The sequence below is a fragment of the Macaca thibetana genome, chromosome X (assembly GCF_024542745.1).
Source record: "Macaca thibetana thibetana isolate TM-01 chromosome X, ASM2454274v1, whole genome shotgun sequence".
Lineage (NCBI taxonomy): Eukaryota > Metazoa > Chordata > Mammalia > Primates > Cercopithecidae > Macaca > Macaca thibetana.
This window is the reverse complement of record NC_065598.1, coordinates 114,277,217-114,296,311: the sequence shown is the minus strand read 5'-3', so window position 1 is coordinate 114,296,311 and position 19,095 is coordinate 114,277,217. Positions and strand designations below refer to the sequence as shown.

The following is a 19,095-nucleotide window of genomic DNA, read 5'->3' as shown; positions in this document are numbered from 1 at the left end:
TTCACAATCCCATCACAAGAATAGGCATTCTTTTCCCTGGCCATGGGCCAGAAGATCAGCAAAAGCCAGGTATGCTAACTTCTCGGTGACCTGGGCCAGAGCCTGATCCATACTTCCCACATGAAGGTTTTGAGAATTGTTAAGTTTTCCCTTCTTATCCCACTGCTTAGCAGTGGGCGCTTGGCTAAAACCATTGCTTTGAGGGACAGGGACTCAAACATTTAGATACCTCTCTAGGTCAAGGCTGCCTCCCTCCAAGATGCAGCAACAGTTCTACAAAAGAGATCCAGAGGGCATAATTCCCTCCACCTGACAGATGTGGTAATGAGGGTAAGTAACATGCCTGAAGTCATGCAGCTAATAAGTGCTGGAGTTTCTGGCCTCAATATTAATATTTTTTATCACTACACCAAGCTACCAAGTTGCCAAAAGGCAGGGTGCGGACAGTACTTAACCATGAAAGTGCTCGATTACAATGTGGTTGAAACAGTTCAAGTGTGCCGGTGTGGACATTGTGGGCAGCCCTGGCCAGTGGCAGGTAGCAGGCTGGAGCAAGCACCCAGCTATGTGGTAGGACATTGTAGAATAAACCAAGATCACCCAAACAAGAACAAAAGAGGTTATTTATCGAGAGCTTGCTATAGCAAGGGGGTCAATCACCACGATTTGGGTTGGCAGAGACTCAAAGGCAGGCAGGGGGTGGCAAAGCTTTATAGTGAACAAGGGGAATGCTAAACATATGCCCTGATTGGAGGCTGTTGGCAAGGGAAAGCTGGACCAGTTTAACTAGAAACGAGGTATCCTACATGATTGGTGTGCGGGACCTATTTCACTCTCTGTGATTATTCCTGATTTGGAAGTGGAAGGGACAGCGGCAAAGATAGTGAATCTGGCCGCATGGTCAATCATGAGATTGACCATGTCCTGACTGCTCTGGAGTGATTGCTGAGAGACTGTGGTTTGGTTGCCTGGCTGGTGCCTGTAGAGGTTGTGGGTCAGAATCTTACTGTCATAGATGGTCCTGGCCATTGTCCAGTCAAACTGTCCTAACTGAGAAATACACTGCTGTGGCTGAAATGTCCATTATCAACATTAGAAAAAAATGAAAGGATTTCCTGAGGTCCTTATGTCTTTCCCCACAGGTTGATGGTACTGTGTTTCTGGAGATTTTTCACACCGGCTCCAACAGGGTTTTCATAATCTGACTGATTCTGATTGACCCCTATATGCCTTTCGTCATCATGCATCAGAAAACAGTTTCCTGCATGTGGGAGCAGCAGAGTCCAGATAAAACATTGTGTTTGGAGGGGACAGGGGGCACAGTGTCTGAGGTCCTGAGGCTATGTTCAGTCTACTGAGACTAAGTTGGGGGTCAGAGGAGGGCATTAAAGAGTGGGTGCCCCCAAAATTAAGTGGGGTGGGGCTGCACACAGTGGTTCAAATTGTAACACTAGCAATTTGGGAAGCTTAGGTGAGAAGATTGCTTGAGGCCAGGAGCTCAAGACCAGCCTGGACACCATCACGAGACCTTGTCTCTACAAAACATTTAAAAAAGAAAATTAGCTGGATGTGGTAGCGTGCACCTGTAGTCCTAGCTACTCTGGAGGCTGAGGTGGGAGGATCGCTTCAACCCAGGAGGTTGAGGCTGCAGTGAGCTAAGGTCGCACCACTACACTGTAGCCTGGGAAACAGAGCAAGACCTTGTTTCTAAGATAGATAGATAGATAGATAGATAGATAGATAGATAGATAGATCACACGTTCCCACTTATTTGTGGGATCTAAAAATCAAAACGAAGTCAGGGACATGGAGAGTAGAAGGATTGTTACCAGATGCTGGGAAGAGTAGTGAGGAGCTAGGGGAGAGGAGTGGATGGTTAATGGATACCAACAAAATAGAAAGAATGAATAAGACCTAGTATTCGATAGCACAACAGGGCGACCACAGTCAATAATAATTTAATTGACATTTAAAATAACAAGAATATAATTGGATTGTTAGTAACACAAAGGATAAATGCTTGAGACTCCGTCTCAAAAAAATAAAAATAAAATAAAAAAAGTAGGAGTGAAGGAATGCCCAAGACATTTTTCAACTTGGACCCTCCATTCAGAACGCCTTTGCAGTTGTTTTCATTCCCCTGTGCCACACCCTACCATGACTTTTTAAAATTACTTTTTTCTATGATGACAAAAGTAGAATATATACTCATTGTGGGAAAAAACGATCTGGTTCAGAAGTACATTAATTTAAAAAGGAAAGATCCCGCCCACCCCGAATTCTCATTCCAGAGGTAACCACTGTTGAGAGAAACCATATAGGCCCTATAGGCCCTATAGGAAGTCATTTAGGAGTGAGTCCTCCTCCTGCATCTTGCCCAAAAGGTCAGAAAAAAAAATATGCAAGAGATTTCAGATTTGGCAGAAGTTCTGCTCCCCCACTCCCTGGGATATGGTTGCCATTTCATTTCTTTAGTTGCTTTGAAGTCAGATTCAAGTTTCTGAATAAGACTGCCTGCTTCCTTCCCATACCCCTTTATCAAAGCACCCATTAGTCTCAGTGCCCTGCTGGGCAGAAGCAAGGCCCAGAGCTTTGGGTGAACTGTCAGTTTTTGAGCCTCAGCAGGCTGTGGGCACATAGCTGCTATGTGTGCTCTTGGGCTCTGCTTTCACCTTGGATACCGGGAGGTTTGACATTCTTTTCATGAATTTTCAAGGAAATATATCTCCCATCTGGATGTAGACTGGCTGAAAAGAACTCAGCTGTGCCTCATTGGTGAATGGTTAAGCACACTGTGATACATCCATATCATGGACATTCAACGACAAAATAAGAATGAAGTATTGATACATAGAATGATGTGGATTAATCTCCAGAGAATTATGTTAAGTGAAAAAAAGCCAATCCAAAAAGTTTACATATTACATGATTCCATTATAAAACATGTCAAATGAAAATGAAAAAATTACAGAAATGAAGATTAGTCACTTCCAGGGGTTAAGGAAAAGGAAGGAGGGAAACAGGTATGGCTATAAAAGAGCAGCATGAGGGATCCCTGTAGTGATGAAACGTTCTGCATCTTGACTGCATTGATGTTAATATTCTGGTTTTAATATTATACCATGTTTTATATTAATGATATGTTACCATTGGGGGAAACTGGGTAAAGGGTATGTGGGATCTCTCTTACAACTTGTGATAACTTACAACTTACACGTGAACTAACTGCTTGTGAACCTACCTCAAAATAAGTTTAATTTAAAAAGAAAAGCCCTTTCTGTTCCTCTGTTTATCCCCTTTTCTTGGGTCCCTTGTGTAGGTGAACATTGAAGTACAAATGCTAAGTCATCTTGAGGATGGCAGTAATTCAGGAGGGCAGTTCAGTTCTGTAGTTGAGTAGGTGGCATATAGGAGGTGGCCTGAAAATCTACACCTTCCTTTCCCCCACCCCACTTCAACTCAAATAGCCTCTGCACTGTACTCAGCATGATACTCGAACCTCCTCCCATTAACACCTCTTTTGGGGACCCTCTCCGCAGGCCTACGCTCTTTGTGTTTGGAAACAAGTAATGCATCGATTGGTTGGCTTGATTACTATTACCAGCTGTTGTCACCAGGCACACAGCAAGGCTCTGAGATGCTAAGGAAAAAGGATAGAGACTTTGGGCCTGAGTATAAGAGAGAAGCCAGTGTTATCTGTTCTCAAATTTTCCTTCCCAAGGATCATTCAAGAGCCTGCAGTTATCAAAGTATGAAGAACACCTTGGCCTGTGAGAAAGAGATTGCTAAGATAACAAAGAAATATATATATATTGTGATAACTTATATATATATACACACACACAGTTAACATATATATACCTTTACATGCACACATATGTATATGTATGTACATACGTACGTATATATACATATATGTGTGTGTATATATGTACATATAGGTATACACACACACACGCGGCTCTTTTGTTTCCTGGAAGGAAACCAAGAGGCAGATAGGGACATGGTGGTGGTGAAGGGTAAAGATGGGCTTTCATGTTTCATCATTTTATACCTTGTCTACCATTAGAATTTTCCAGCCATTTTTTTCTTTGTCTTTTGGGGAACTTTTTGGAGGCCAGCTACCCTGGCTACATGCCTCTGCTTGTCCCATTGACCAGTCACTCAGCTCAGGATGTCAGCAGCCCAGGAGGAAGCACTGAAAACTCCTTCTCCAGGATATTAAGGAAGGAAGGAAAGAAAATGACAGCAAGAGGCTGTTTGGGTAGGCCTGTGTGAATCACTGATTCCAGACCCGGGGGGTTGCTTTCCTCTTAGCTGCCTGGCCAAGGAAGCCACAACAATTCTCTGCCCAGCTAGGGGGTAAAAATGCCATTTACTATGCCAAACCAGTGTCCCTCCTCCAGTGGGGGTGACATCCCTGGCTGGGCCCTTGCTCCCCGGGCTGATGGTTGTGGAGAGGGGACGCTTGCACGTTTTGGATAAGGCTGCCTGTGGGGGCAGTGCCTCACCCCTCCAAGCTCTGGGCTAAGTGAAGTGTGAGTGATAAATGTGTGTGTTTTCTCCCTGCTGGGGATTTTCAGGTTGGAGACTATGACTTTGGCTATGGCTGGAGGTGAGGAAAAAAATTGGATTCTTCCTCCTTCCTGAGCACTGTTCCAATCTCAGGCTCCTGAGGACCAGAGAGCTGGAGGGAGTGGAGGGAATTATTTTAGAGTTTCGTGCAGCCAGGAGAAAGGAGATGAAGGCATCCAGCAAGAAACTGGCAAGGGCCTTCCACATCCTTGCACCTTTACTCATAGCATCATTGACCCCATCTGAGTTCCAGTTTCCACTCCTGAATGGGACAATCTGAAATACAGGCAAACAAGCAGCCAGGTGGATGGACAGGTGTGTGTTTAGAGACATTGCGCAATGTCTAGTTACAAACTCCACTCATCTCTGCTCAGTCAGGCAGATCCCCTAGGACCACACCTAGAGCCAAGTTTGTGTTATGTTATTGGATATATAGCCCGAAAGTAATAAAACTGCATTGTAGACATTCTATACTATACAGACTTCCTCTAAATCTCCTCCACTACAAGAACGAGCCAGGAGTGTGGTGAGTGATGGCGACTTTTCCTCCCCCGCTACTCCAACCCCAGCCAGGAGATTTCCAATGACTCTGAATACCGCCTGATGGGAGAGGAGGAGGAATGGGAAGAGGGGGAGGAAGAAATAGTCAGGACTGATAACTGCCATTAGCAAATGTCTATATAAGCATCATTATGTAAGCATTCCTCCCTAGGAGGCATCCTGTCCTCCCCCTAACCCACCATAGTATCTTGCTGGCTCTCCCCCACCCCATTCCTACTTTTTTGCCCATAATGTGAATTTATATCAGACTTGGCCTGTTTACAAATGTTGGGGGAGGGTTGGTGAAGGTCCCTGCCCTACCAAGTGTACTTTCTTCCAGTCTAGCTCCCTTAAGGACAACTCTGGATCTGGTGGTCCCACTTGCCCCCAGCCTCCCTAGAGTGTTGTGAGGGCAGATATTCTCAAGGCACTCTGAGAAGCCTGGTGAAATGGCTCCATAGAAGCCATAACTCAGATCTCTAGCTCATCCTCCTGGACTTTGTGAGATGTCACTCCATTTGAGATGCTCTAATCAGCAGGGTCACATGGATGTAGACACTAAACCGCTTTGTCGCTCTCATTTCTCACCCTTAAACCCACCCACACCTTTGCCAGCCTTTAGTAGGAGCTCATTCAGTGAGCCTCAGGAGGTGGGCTGAGGGGATTGGGAAAGAGAAAGCAGGGAGACATGAACCAAAGGAAGGGGAGGAGAGACAAAGAGTGAGAGGGACCTTCTGGAATGGTTTGCACCTGTTTGGAAGTAAGGACGTTTCACTATTCTCCATTTCTGGATCTACTGATTATAGAGATTTTTCTTTTCTTTTCTTTTCTTTTCTTTCTAGACAGAGTCTTGCTCTGTCACCCAGGCTAGAGTGCAGGAGTGCAGTCTCTGCTCACTGCAACCTCCGCCTCCCAGGTTCAAGCGATTCTCGTGCCTCAGCCTCCCAAGTACCTGGGACTACAGGTGCCAGCCACCATGCCTGGCTAATTTTTTGTACTTTTAGTAGAGACAGGGTTTCACCATGTTGACCAGTCTGGTCTCGAACTCCTGACCTCAAGTGATCCACCCGCCTCAGCCTCCCAAAGTGCTGGGGTTACGGGCATGAGCTGCTGCACCCGGCCGATTATAGAGATTTTTCCAGAGCCGCATGTTTAAAAAGCCTGGTCAGTCCTGAAGGTTTGAGTCAGTCCTGAAGGTTTCAGTTAAATTTGTCCTGCATGTTTTAGAGTCACTGGAATCATTGGTTAGAGCCAGGAAGATCAGATTCCCCCCAAAGCAATGGAGGCATTTATCTAGGAACTGGGGTTTGGAGGGAGTCATCATGGTGTTTGTACTTTATCTTTTGCTGGAAGCAAGTGGCTGAGCTATGTTGCACCTGGAAATCTACGTTATTGGCCCGGCATCTTAAGAATGTGCCCAATTTTCTTAGTAGAGGTTATTCCCATCCGGAATGCCACGTAATGGAATGTATGCCCTCTTGGGATTTACAAAGGATGAACACTTTCCAAAATCCAGAGCTAAAAAAAAAAAAAACAAAAAACAAAAAAAAACTCTTCCCCAAATAGTTGTTTTTGTAGTCCTATCTTCTTATCCAGCCTTATCCAGCTCCTACCATGTTATTCTAACATTTTCTACTGGTCTGTTCTAATGATGGGCTTTTGGGCATGTGGTCATTTTCAAGTCAATGCTATGACCACAGATCCCACAGAATAGTAACCACAAAGTCCCTCAACAAGGTGTTTTATTCACTACCTATGATTCACTCAGCACTGTACCATGGCAAATATAAGAAAAAAATGTGCAGTTTGGGAGGCCGAGGCAGGTGCATCACTTGAGGCCAGGAGTTCAAGACCAGCCTGGTCAACATGGTGAAACTCCGTCCCTACAAAAAATACAAAAATTAACCAGGTGTGGTGGTGCACACCTGTAATCCCAATTACTTGGAAGGCTGAGGCACAAGAATCACTTGAACCCTGGAGGCAGAGGTTGCAGTGAGTGGAGATCACACCACTGCACTCCAGTCTGGGTGACAGAGCGAAACTCCATCTCAAAAAAAAAAAAAAAAAAAAAAAAAAAAAAAAAAAAAAAGAAAAAAAGAAAATGTAAGAAATGTGTTGTTTTTTTTTTTTTCTCCAGAGACTTCTAATCTAAGTTAAGGAGAAAAGTTATATGCATTTGAAACACCACGAGGACAACAAAAGACAGTATATAATAAAATGTGGAATGGAAATGGTATGATAATAGCAATTCCTATCAGTTATTGAGGTCTTCCTAAGGGCCAGGCACTATGCTAAAGGCATCACGCTTATTATCTCATTTTAATCCTCATAACAAAACAACCCTTTGAGATGGGTTCTGTTAATATCTCCACTTTTGAGCCAAGGGAACTCAGGTTTACAAAAAGTAAATAATTTGCTGTAAGGCAGCTGGTAAATGCAGGCAGAGCAAACATCCCATTCCCAACTTTTTATTTTGAAAACACTTCAAAATTATAGGTAAGTTGAAGAATACTGTAATGAAGACCCATATATGCCTCACCTACATTCACCAACTATTAACATTTTACCACATTTGCTTTATCATTCTCTCTCTCTCTCTTTCACCATACACACACACACACACACACACACACACACACAAACTCCTATGCATTTTTTTCTGACCTAATTGAGCATAAATTGCAGATATCATTACACTTCCTTTCTAAATACTTCAGCATGTATTTCCTTTTTTTTTTTTTTTTGAGACAGAGTCTCGCTGTATCGCCCAGGCTGGAGTGCAGTGGCACGATGTCGGCTCACTGCAAACTCCGCCTCCCGGGTTCACGCCATTCTCCTGGCTCAATTTTTTGTATTTTTAGTAGAGATGGGGATTCACCATGTTAACCAGGATGGTCTCGATCTCCTGACCTTGTGATCCACCCGCCTCGGCCTCCCAAAGTGCTGGGATTATAGGCGTGAGCCACCGCGCCCGGCCAGCATGTATTTCCTAAGAACAAAGACATTTTCCTACACAATCACAATGCAGTTACCACACCTCAGAAACTTAAACAGTGTCAGAATTTGAACACAACTCTGACACCAGAGCCTTGACCACAGGTGCTATGAGATTTCAGTAGAAGGAGCCATCAATGCAGTTTGGGGATTATAAGATGGATTTTCTGTGGACTCTCTACTTCTGATTATTTGAAGTAATGGAAGGAAGGAGTTACACAGAGAATCACAAAGCATGCATTATCCAAACGCTAAATTAAAGCTCATCGTTTTCAGAGTGTGTTCTATTTGGGTGGGAGGGGAATGATACAGATTTGCCTTTCTAATTAGCTTCTTTTCTGGTCAATATTAAAATTGGTCTTTCTTAACTGCCTGCTGACATTACAACTGGGGTAGGTATTCCAGAAGTTATTCTTTGATTAAAAACACAATTACAGGAAATGTACTAAGAGGGTAAGCAACAGCCACATATGAATAATGGAGAACTAACCACAAATTTGAGTTAGAAAGGAATTCTAGTTAGAAATTCTAGCCACAGGTCAGAATTTAGCATCTACAACATAAATCTAGTACTTGCTAAGTTATGTGTCTTTTCCCCGAAGTTAACAAGAGAGGGTCGCATGTACTGCCCTGTCCAGAGACCCCAGCCTACCCACCCAGTGAAATTCCAGAAGCAGGGTGTTGGCTATTTCAGGCTGAAAGGAAGAAAAGGCCTCTGCTACCAGACTTGCCAAGATCCCCTGAAGGGACCCCAGCCTAAATTTCTTCTTTCTTCTTATTCTTATTTGGGCAAACCCAATTTGGAAAGCCTGTCAGATTAGGCCCAGCTGGACAGTGTTTAATGCCCCTCGTGAATACATGCACAGGAGAAATCACGACCTTTTGAAACTCTTGATTCCTCTAAGTCATTTTAAAAAGCCAGAATCCTGCATCTGCATTTGTTTCGCGTGTCGCACTCCCACTAGGCACTTTTAAAAAATCAAAATATTGCAGATCTCTGCATCTCAGAGGCCAAGGTAGGGACACACGCCTCTTTATGGGACTGAGACTGGGAAAAGTGCCCTACTGGGTCTTCCAGGCAGTCAACGTTAGGTCACACTTTTGCTCGCTGTCTCTCTCTCTCTCTCCAGTTCTTTTGGTTTTCTGTGGACACAATCTGATCTTCAACATCTCTGAATCCATGTAGTGTAAGCCATGTTATAACTGGGGTTCCCTGTGTACACACAACCTTTGGTAGGGACCTTCATCTCAAGAGCAGAAAATATTTCACAATTTTACGGAAATTCTTGCTTTTTTGGTTCATGGCCCCAGACTGGCTAAGGGAGTAAATAGTTTTCCTTAGGACTGAACAAGAACAGCTTAGAACACCTCAAAAACAGTGTTCACATCTAGATGGGAATGCTTGCAGCTATGCTACTTAAATTTTCTTTCTTCCCTGTCTTCTCTCTTCTCCCCTCTGCTCCCCTCTCCCTCCAGCCTGCACCACCTAAAATGCCAGAAAGCGACTTATTTACATCTCCTTCCCAAAGCCCTTGAGTGTCCTTTACCGCTCGGATAAAAGCCTCTACTCTTTCCTTAGAGTTTCATCTCCAAATTACTTCTCACGCTCAGCCCTGCAGGGATACAGAGAGGCTAAGAAAGAGCATCTGGTATTTTGCACTAAGGATGCAGTAGTGGCGGGAAGATGGAGACAGAGGAAAAAGGGGAGTTAACAGTTCCCAGCCATGTAAGGAACAAGCCCAGCCCTTTTTGGAATGAGATCAGAAGACAGCGAGAGGCCTTGGAGAAGAAATTTTATCTGGCTGGTTATTGCTTCGGCCTGCGGGTCTGGGGCTGCGTGCGTGTGGGCGCTTGAAGTGCCGAGCTGCCCCCACGTGGCAGCCTCTAAGGGCATGCCCACAGCGCGGGCTCCCATGCACCTCAGCAGGCAAGGCACGTAACCGGCCAGCGGCTCCCTCAGCAGCACCATGGCTAGCTTTCATGCTTGCCTCAAGATTTCAGAGTAAGTGGCGGGCGCAGCCGACCTACTCCCCCTAGACACCACGGAGTGGAGGGTGGCAGAACGCCAGCCGGCCTTGCAGCGGCTCCTACCCGCCCAAGTGGTGCGCTCGCCGCAAAGACGGGCGGCGAGGTGACCCGGGGGTGGGCGGCGGGCAGCGAGACACCTCTGGGCTCGAACTTGCAACATCATTCCCCTGTGCAGCCCGCCGGTTGGGGGCGGTGTCCTCCTGGGAGAGCTCGCGCAGGTGTGCGTGTGTGTGGGAAAGCTCAGCAGCGGGAGAGCCCTCCACCCAGCTTCCGGGACTCGGCAGGTCGGGGGACACAGAGACAGGTCAACTCTACGTGGGGAAATGAGGGCCGGCTGGACGCCTTGAGGCTTCTCTGCGTTTCACGCTTCCTCTCCTTCCTGCCCGGCACCCCTACCTTGCTCACCTGGGCCCCAGGGACCCAGGGGCCAGGATGGGAAGTCGAACGTATTCCCAAGGCTGTTGCAATTGTGGTTGGTTGACTTGCAAAGGCAAGACGGAGGGAAGCACCAAAGGGGAACTTGGCCCAGCTGCAGTGACTGACCTGGAAATACCTAGTTATTTCCGGGGTTTCCTGTCCCGCACACCGCGATTCCCTACTTCTTGGTGCAGGGGTACTTTGTGGCACTCCTACAGCCTTGGCTTTGCCAGGGTTTGTAAGAAATGGCTCAAGTATGAGAAGGGAGATCTGCACAAGGGTGATGTTTATATAACAGACAGACCAGGGAGAGAGACTGGACAAAGCTATAGATTCTCTATGTGTCAAGAAACCTAGCCAACACCATCTCAAGGTAAAGCATCCCACAAACCTGAATTTTACAAGGCTCATTTCATTGATTAGTAACACCATTCAAGTAACTGACGGCAATAATTCTGTCAAATAATGTGGCTCAATTACATCGGAACATGATGTTTTGGCACTAGTAAGCAGCCAGCAAGCAGCTAGCATGACTGACAATAAATGATCTTGTAGGGAGATAAGGGAGATGGGGGACTGGGGCCAAGAAGTGGAAGAGAGAAGAGAGGAAGGCAAAGAGAGAGGTGGAAAGAGAGAGGGGAACACGGATGAGTAGAGAGGAATTACCTTGAATTTTCTGAGTTGTCTTAATTTTCTAAATTTGTTCCAAGCTGTACAATATGCAGTCTCCCAGTTACTCGATGGGGTATTATCTCCAATAAGTATATTCTTATTATGTGTCCACAGTGTTGTTTTTGGATGTTGTGTGTGCATATGTTTACATATTGCAAGCAATTCCAAAAGGAAGAAGATATTAACCAAAATGGATTTAGTCATATGGTTAATTAGCGGGTATGTGATTGTACGTGATTATTGCCAATTTTCAATCATGGAGTGAACACTCTTCTTTTCCCTTAACTATTCCAACTTGGAATCACAGCCAGAAACCCATTTCACTCATTGCAAGTCTCCAGTCATTGGGAGTTGCATGGGTTCATCTCGCCCTGCAATTCTCTCCCTACATGGAAACACACTGCATGAACAAGAACTGGCAGCCTCCAGCCTGCAGGCCCAAAGTAGAATTCCATGTGATTTCTAATGGTACTCCACCTGGAATGCTAAAGTGAAGTGGTTCAGGTATGGACGTGTGGGTAGATTGGCTGCCCATTTCCGCTTCTTCCCCAAGATCAGTACCATAACATGCTCCCATTTTTCTGCTGGTGAGTGGGCCTGGACTCTTGAAATGCTGCTGATCCCCATAAAAAAGTGTCCTTGGCAACTATTGTAAAACCCTGTCTCCAGGGCTATCATCTCACTGTTGTGCCCTCAATCTATGGCCTTGAATGGATGCTGTGGATGTTACAAGGCTTTCTCTGTGTAATTCATGGTAGCACCAGATGACAGAGACATTGTCAGTGAGTGCTTTGGGAGGGCCAAGGGAGATGATAACAGCAAGCATTTTACTCCCAGGTGAGCTTCCAAGCCCTTTCTCCCTGGGGCTCAGTGCTAGCTTATGTTAGATTTTCCTACTTGTAAACGAGCAAGGGGCCTTTCTTGGGGCCCCTTCACCCTAACGTCTACTTTCTGTGGAGGGAATTTGGAGCAACCTGAGGTCTTTAGGTTGGAAGAGGAAAGTCAGTGGACAAAATGGCTTGCTCTTATGGCCTCAGGTGAAGAAGTCTCAGTCCGAGCTCATGTTTATTGAATCTGGGCTGAAGGTACAGGAGAAATGATAAGAGGGCATTTGAGATTAAGGAGCCAGGGCCTTTACAAATAAGTGGCATAGAGTGTTTCACAGGACCTAAAAGGGAAAAGAAACTTGGTGTACATTTAAAAACAGTGTGTACCTACACTGTAGCTAGCTTTGTGCCGAGCCCTCTGGGAGAAACTTTTCCTTTCCCCTCCCGGAGCCAAGCAAGCACAGTGCCTGGCACAAGTATTTGTTGAAGGAATCTTGTTAACTGAACCAAGATGCACTTAAGGAGCTTGCCTTCTTAGGGGGTGACCAGGCCAGTAAACAACAGTTTGCAAGAGGTGGAGGGTGGGGACATAAGCTCAGTAGGAGAGAATGTAAAGGAGAGTAGGAGCACTTGGAAGCGAGCACATGGAGGAACTCTCGGGTCCTCTTCTTTGAGCTTTTTCCTAGGCTCCACGTGTTGTGGGAGAGGAAGACTGGGAGGGAAATGGTGCTGGCTCAAACATTCACTGCTCCCCCTGTAAACCTTGGGCACTCTCACACTCTCCATCCCCCTAACACTCCCACCTCCCCGCAACACAAGGAGGTTTCCTAGGATCACAACTTGGCCAAATCAGTAGGGTTGCACTTTCTCAACGAAGCCCAATAGGCCTTGAAATTCAAATTTGGGCAAAACACAGGATTGGTTCACAGTCTCCTCTCCCGCATACAATCGCAGTCTAGATTTTATATATAAATATATACATTTATCATAGTGGAGATGTTTGAAATGTCTGGCCGGTGGTGGAATGGGTATGTTCAGAGCAGCCATCCATATTCTTGTGAGTCTTGACTCCATGGCAAGAGCCTCAGTGGCACTTTGCTCTAATCAAATGAGTCTGTAGTTTAAAAACCCAGTTTGGGTTTTTAAATTCCTAACCAGTTACTGTAGATATAGATCTTGCTCAAGATAAGTAGTTATTAAGTTCTGTTACTATTTTCATAGAGATGGAAGGACAGCAGGTTACAGGAGAATTATCAAGAGTGGTGAATATGCTTATTGGAAGAAGGGAGAAAAGAGCAGTAGACTTGAATTATGTGACACCATATTGCACAAGTATAAAAGGAGATGAAGGCAAAGCAAAATAACTTTTTAAATCTGACAAGACCCTGTAATGGTGGGATGGGTGACAATGTCTTCACTTTAAGGGTAAACAAAGTGGGCCCCAGAGGTTTTAAGGTATTCTCTTTGGGTCATACAGTCAGTGGCAATACCAAGATTAGACTCCTAAGTACCCTGACTCCCAGCATAGAGCTGTCTAGCTTGGATAGATGAAAGATCGTCATCTGAGTAGTAGACCAAAATCATACATTGTGGGATACTGTGGCCTCTCTCTGGGACTGCTGCAGAGGTCAATTCAGCCTAAGGCAAAATGGTGAGCTCAGGCAACTTTTTGTTGTTGTTTCTGAACAGGGTCTCTTACTCTGTCACCCAGGCTGGAGTGCAGTAGAACAATCATAGCTCCCTGCAGCCTTGAACTCCTGGGCTCAAGTGAAACTCCTGCCTCAGCCTCCCAAGTAGATGGGACTACAGGTGTCTACCACCATGTCTGGTTAATTTTTAAAAAATCTTTTTATAGAGACAGGGTCTTGCTATGTTGCCCAGACTGGTCTCAAACTCCTGGGCTCAAGTGATCCTCTCACCTCAGCCTGGGATTACAGGCATGAACCACTGTGCCTAGCCCAGGGCAACTTTGTTTTTAGCAACCCCAGTCTCTCCTGTTACAACCCATTTCCGATTTCAGTACGCCTTCCACTCCACGTGTTCTGGGCCTGAACTTTGCCCTTCTCTCCAAGCCTGTCTTCTCCAGGCCTTTGGCCTTCTAGGCCGTGGATTTCCTCTTGGCCAACACATTGCCATCTTGTGGCCCAGGGGCTAGCTCTTAGCCAACTGACCTGTGATGACAGGTTAGTAGACATTAATGATTAACTCCTGATAATGTGTATTTCAACAGGACCTGGATGCTTTTGTGTCACTCCAGTGATTGCTGGTAATCTTGGGGATCTAGCCAGGATAGTGAGCCCCTCACATCATGCTAGTCAGCTTCTCCTACTCCAAGAACAGGATTCAGGAAAGCGAGGCTGAGAGCTTCTGCAACAGGTACTTGACACCTGACCAGGGAATTACTATTGTAAATTATGTGTCAGTCTGCTCCCCTTGGCTGCAAAACTTCCCTGATGCCCCTGGAAGCAGTGTGGGTTGCAATTTGCGATTAGAAGCCATAAATATTGACTTGTAATGCGGTCCAGTTGCTGGTATTCTGGGGATCCATGCATTCTCTTTTGGCCCCGAGTAGCCCCCTGGAATTCAGATGCTAGAAGACAGCCAACCCTGAAGTGCCCTCTACTGACCTGGGCCCATCTCCCCATAGCATCTGCAACCAGTTCTCCAGAACCCGAGACCTTGTGGCATACCTAGCTGCATGGAGAGAACAATGATGAACATGAAATTTGACTCTATGTGACATTCCAGTTGGGGAAGGCAAATTTAGGCCCTTCGAAAGCACCAAAAATGTGTAGCTGCAGCTTAGCCTGCCAGATCAGACCCAACTTCCACTCCTCACTATAATTAGGAGTGTTTAATGTGGTCATTAGAGATCACTGTGGCACTTCACTTCCTTCTCTCTCTCCCTTCTTTCCTGTTTTTTTTTTTCCCCCTAGTTTTAGAAGAAAGATTGTTAACTCCCCTGGCAAGGGGCTCAGTCTGGGCGTCGCATTTTGCTAGCTTGCATTCACTCAGTTGCATTTTTCATTCATGAGAGCAATAGGAGGATTGATAGGTGCCATTGGAGTGGCAGGTACCAGTGTAGGGGTCGGAGGGAGGAGGTACTGTCCCAGGCCCCTGGCCTCACCCTCTGTAGGGAATTAGGGGGAAACTGGCTCTTGGGTAATTTCTTGAATATATTATTTGCCATATTTACCAGTTTACCTAAAGTTTTTTCTTTCAGTTATTTAGAACATAAAGTATTTAAGTCTCTGCAAAAATTCATTTAGAAGAAAATGATTTTAAAAGCTTTTGGAGATTTCTCTAAACATGTAGTCAACAGGTTTCATTTGGTCTTTAGCAGCATTCTAAGGGATGTTCCATTTGTTATAGGGAGGTTTGGTTTCCTTGGGAACATATGAAAAATGCGGAAAAGTATATTATTTCATCAGGAGCCAAAATTTCAGCATATTATATGGGAATGCTTACATTTGTTTCTTTTAAAAAATTTATGTATTTTCTTGATTGACAATGGAATATTTGTGTATATTTATGGTGTACAACCTGATGTTTTGATATATGTATACATTGTGGAATGATTAAATCAAGGCAACTAACATATCCATCACCTCATATACTTATTTTTTGTACACTAGCTTCTTTTGAATCCTTTGAAAGTGCATTTTCAGTTGTATCAACTTTAGCATTTTTAGAATTCTTTCCTCAGTTTCTCATATAGCACAATTTTTTGTTGTGTGCTATTTCTGGAAATTAGTAACCAAAATGTAAAATGCGATGTGATTGCCCCTGTCATTTCCTAATTGATTTTCTATTTTAGCATTCTTTTAGCTTTTTAAACCAATCTGCTTCTTATCCTTCCTTCACAGTTTCATAGTTATGGTCAATGGATAGCAAATTTGAGGAATGAATCCTACAATGTATTATAGTAATCCTTTCTTGGCATCTTTACTCTCCTTCTACTGCTTTACTCTTTCATGAAATCTTCAATAGGTATCAAAACCGCCCATTCAATTCAAATTGCTATAAACTTTATAATTCGCTAGAAGAAATTAGTTTTAATGAATTGGATTGCTTTCAGAAGATCAAGTTAAGTTAGTGAAGGCTTGCCATTTGATTACTTCAAATACATATATAGTAAATACATATATAGTACTTACCTTGACCCAGTACCTCAGGGTCAAGGTAGGTACTTGTTCTCCTACCAGCTGGATGAGCTCACCTCACCTGCCACTCACCTCCTGCTGTGTGGCCCAGTTCCTAACAGGCTACAGACCAGTAGTGGTCTGTGGCTTGGGGGTTGCGGGCCCCTGTTGTATGCTATTACTTCAAATGCATGTATAGTACTTACCCTCAACTGGAGGGTGACAGGGGCATGTGGGGGATAATTTTGCTCCCCAGGGGACATTTGGCAATGTCTGGAGACATTTTTGGGGCCAAGGTATGCTACTGACATCTAGTGGTTAGAGACCCAGGGATGCTGCTAAACATCCAAGGATGAGCAGGAAGAGCCATCCCCTACCTCCCACCAAAGAATTTTGCAGCCCCAAATGTCAATCATCCCTAGATTATGAGATTCTACCTTAAACTAATAACAGTTTCCCAAAGTAGAAGTCTGAGGAGGACCCACCTTAAGAGCATTTAGACCAGCACTGTCCACTCGAAGTTTCTGTGATAATGGAAATGACCTCTATCTCTGCTGTCCAATAAGATAGTCACTGGCCACGTGTGGCTACTGAACCCTTGCAGGGTAGTTAGCATAACTGAAAAACTGAGTATTTAATTTTATTTTATTTCAAGTAATTTAAAATTAAACAACCACATGTGGCTAGTGGCTTTCATATTGGATTCAGTGTTAGAGGCATTATGATCTAGTGGAGCATAGTCCTGGGTTCATGTCCACAGTCTACCACTTTCTAGCTTTATGGTCTTGAGTATGTCATCTAGGCCTTCTGAGCCTCGGTTTTCTCATCTGCAAAACAAGAAGTAACAATGGTACCTACTTTTCAGGATAGTGAGTATCAAATTCAATTATGCCTGAGAAATACAACATGTAGCAGTATCCAGCACAGTAAGAATTTGAGAGATGTTAGCAATTATTGCTAGAGATTTGTGATAAGTATAGTAATTGTCATCATGTAAGTGAGTCTTGTGCAGGGCTTAAAAACAAGACCTCCCCTGCAACATTATTTAAAGGTCACTTCAGAGGCAGAGCTCCAACTCTCTGCCCTCACAGGATTCCTCTAGGCATGTTCCCATGCCTCTCTGGCCACATCTGCAAAGTGGGAATAATAAAATGCTTCTCTCCTAGCTGTCTATGCTACAGCATCGTTGGGATGTGCTCTGAAGAGTACAAAGCCCTCTGGAAGTATAAGGTTTGTGCCATAAGTTTGCACATTGCAGCTGTGCTTTCATCCAGATTCAGTACAAAATTCCTGCCTTGGTAAAACTGTCTTAAATTTGGAATGTAAGTGTCTGAATTGGGAAGGCTGTACCGGAGAGCAGCAGGAAACCGGGAGTTCCTCACGATGTTAGGCCCTGCTCTGTTGGTCACCTGACCAGAGTATGGCAGGACAGCCCATGCACCATTTTAAGGATGCATTGAAGCTTGGCATTTGGGGCTGGGAAGCCAGAGCACTATATGGACAAACCTGTCTCCCAGGCTCCTAATGAAGGAGCAAGGCATCTGGTTCAAGGGGAAAGAAGAAAGTATACAAGGGGAAAGTATAGTGTGCCATCAAAGGCCATACTGCCCAAGGGTTCAGCCTCTTAGGCAGAGTGTCTGGACTGACAGATATATATGTACACATGTGGAAAATATTTTGGTACCATATAGTAGAAAGTGCATGGGGCTTTGGAGTCCAGTATGGGTTTGAATCATCACAATGCTACTTACTAGCCATGTGGCCATAGGTGAATGCCTTAACCTTTCTGAGCCTTAATTTTCTCATCTGTAAAATGGAGATGATTCCTACCTCACAGTGTTGTCACAAAGATTAAATCAGGTAACTGGCGGGCACAAGTAGGTTGCCCTCAGTAAATATGAGTTCCCTTGTCACCTTATGTTGACAAACAAAGAGCGACCATTAACCAATTAGCTAGTCATGATCCCATTTCTGTTCCTTTGGGATAGCCAAAGGAAATGAAAGTTTCTGCTGTTGGTATAGGAAAGCCATTTAGTCCTTTCTGGAGAAGAGGAAAGGGGAAGGATTTTCCTTGCTGTGCCACTGCAGTGTCCAAAAAAGCAGTCTGAACTGTTTAAGAACAGACTCGGGTGAAAGGTTAAAAGCACAGGGCCTGGGTGGTCACAAATACAGTTAATGAGGAGCCTGAGCGGCCTCACCTGGGCTTGATACTTGCCCCAAAGAAGTCACTACATTCTGTGAACCCAGAGAGAGGCTTTCTGGGGACAATCAGTTTCCCAGGAGTCTGGGATTGAAACTCAAGCCATATCTGTGGCCTATTGATCCAATGGTGGCTAATGGGCCAAGGGCACAGGTTGGATCCAGTTGGCTTTGCCCTCACACACCCATGGGCCCCAACCCCCAATACAGGTAACCATTGGACAAACCTGCTGGTTACTGGGGGGCTGATGGAGAGAGTATGGGTAACTGCAGAAAGTCTCATCCCCTATTTTCGGGAAACTGATGAAGAGCAGGGAACATAGGTCATTAACACCATGGGGAGGAAAGCCTTCTGGTGGAGAAGAGAGAGTAATACCAATAATAGTGAACATGTATTGAGTGCTTACTGTGTTTTATGCCTCATGCCAAGAGCTTTATATGAGTGATATAGTTTAGATACTTGTACCCTCCAAGTCCCATGTCGAAACCTGATCCCCAATGTTGGAGGTGAAGCCTAGTGGGAGGTGTGTGGGTCATGGGAATGGATCCCGCATGAATGGCTTGGTGCTCTACCAGTGGTAATGAGTGAGTTCTCACTCTATTACTTCACATGAGATCTGATTGTTGAAAAGAGCCTGGAACCTCCTCCCCTCTCTTTTCTCTTTCTTTTCTTTATTCTTTTTTTTTTTTTTTTTTTGAGA

At 44.8% G+C, this 19,095-nt stretch overlaps 2 protein-coding genes across 2 annotated transcripts in view; one reads left to right on the top strand and one right to left on the bottom strand.

The window, feature by feature from the left end:
- NDUFA1 (NADH:ubiquinone oxidoreductase subunit A1) overlaps nucleotides 1-19,095 on the bottom strand; it is a 970,503-nt gene that overhangs the window by 733,870 nt on the left and 217,538 nt on the right. The gene's annotated exons all lie outside the window — the stretch shown is intronic.
- The window catches only part of KIAA1210 (KIAA1210 ortholog), an 80,360-nt gene continuing 71,282 nt past the window's right edge, over nucleotides 10,018-19,095 (top strand). Inside the window, exon 1 of the mRNA XM_050776084.1 lies at nucleotides 10,018-10,111. Within this exon, the coding sequence (XP_050632041.1) occupies nucleotides 10,077-10,111 (35 nt within the window). The 5' untranslated portion in view covers nucleotides 10,018-10,076. The remainder of the gene's footprint in view (nucleotides 10,112-19,095) is intronic.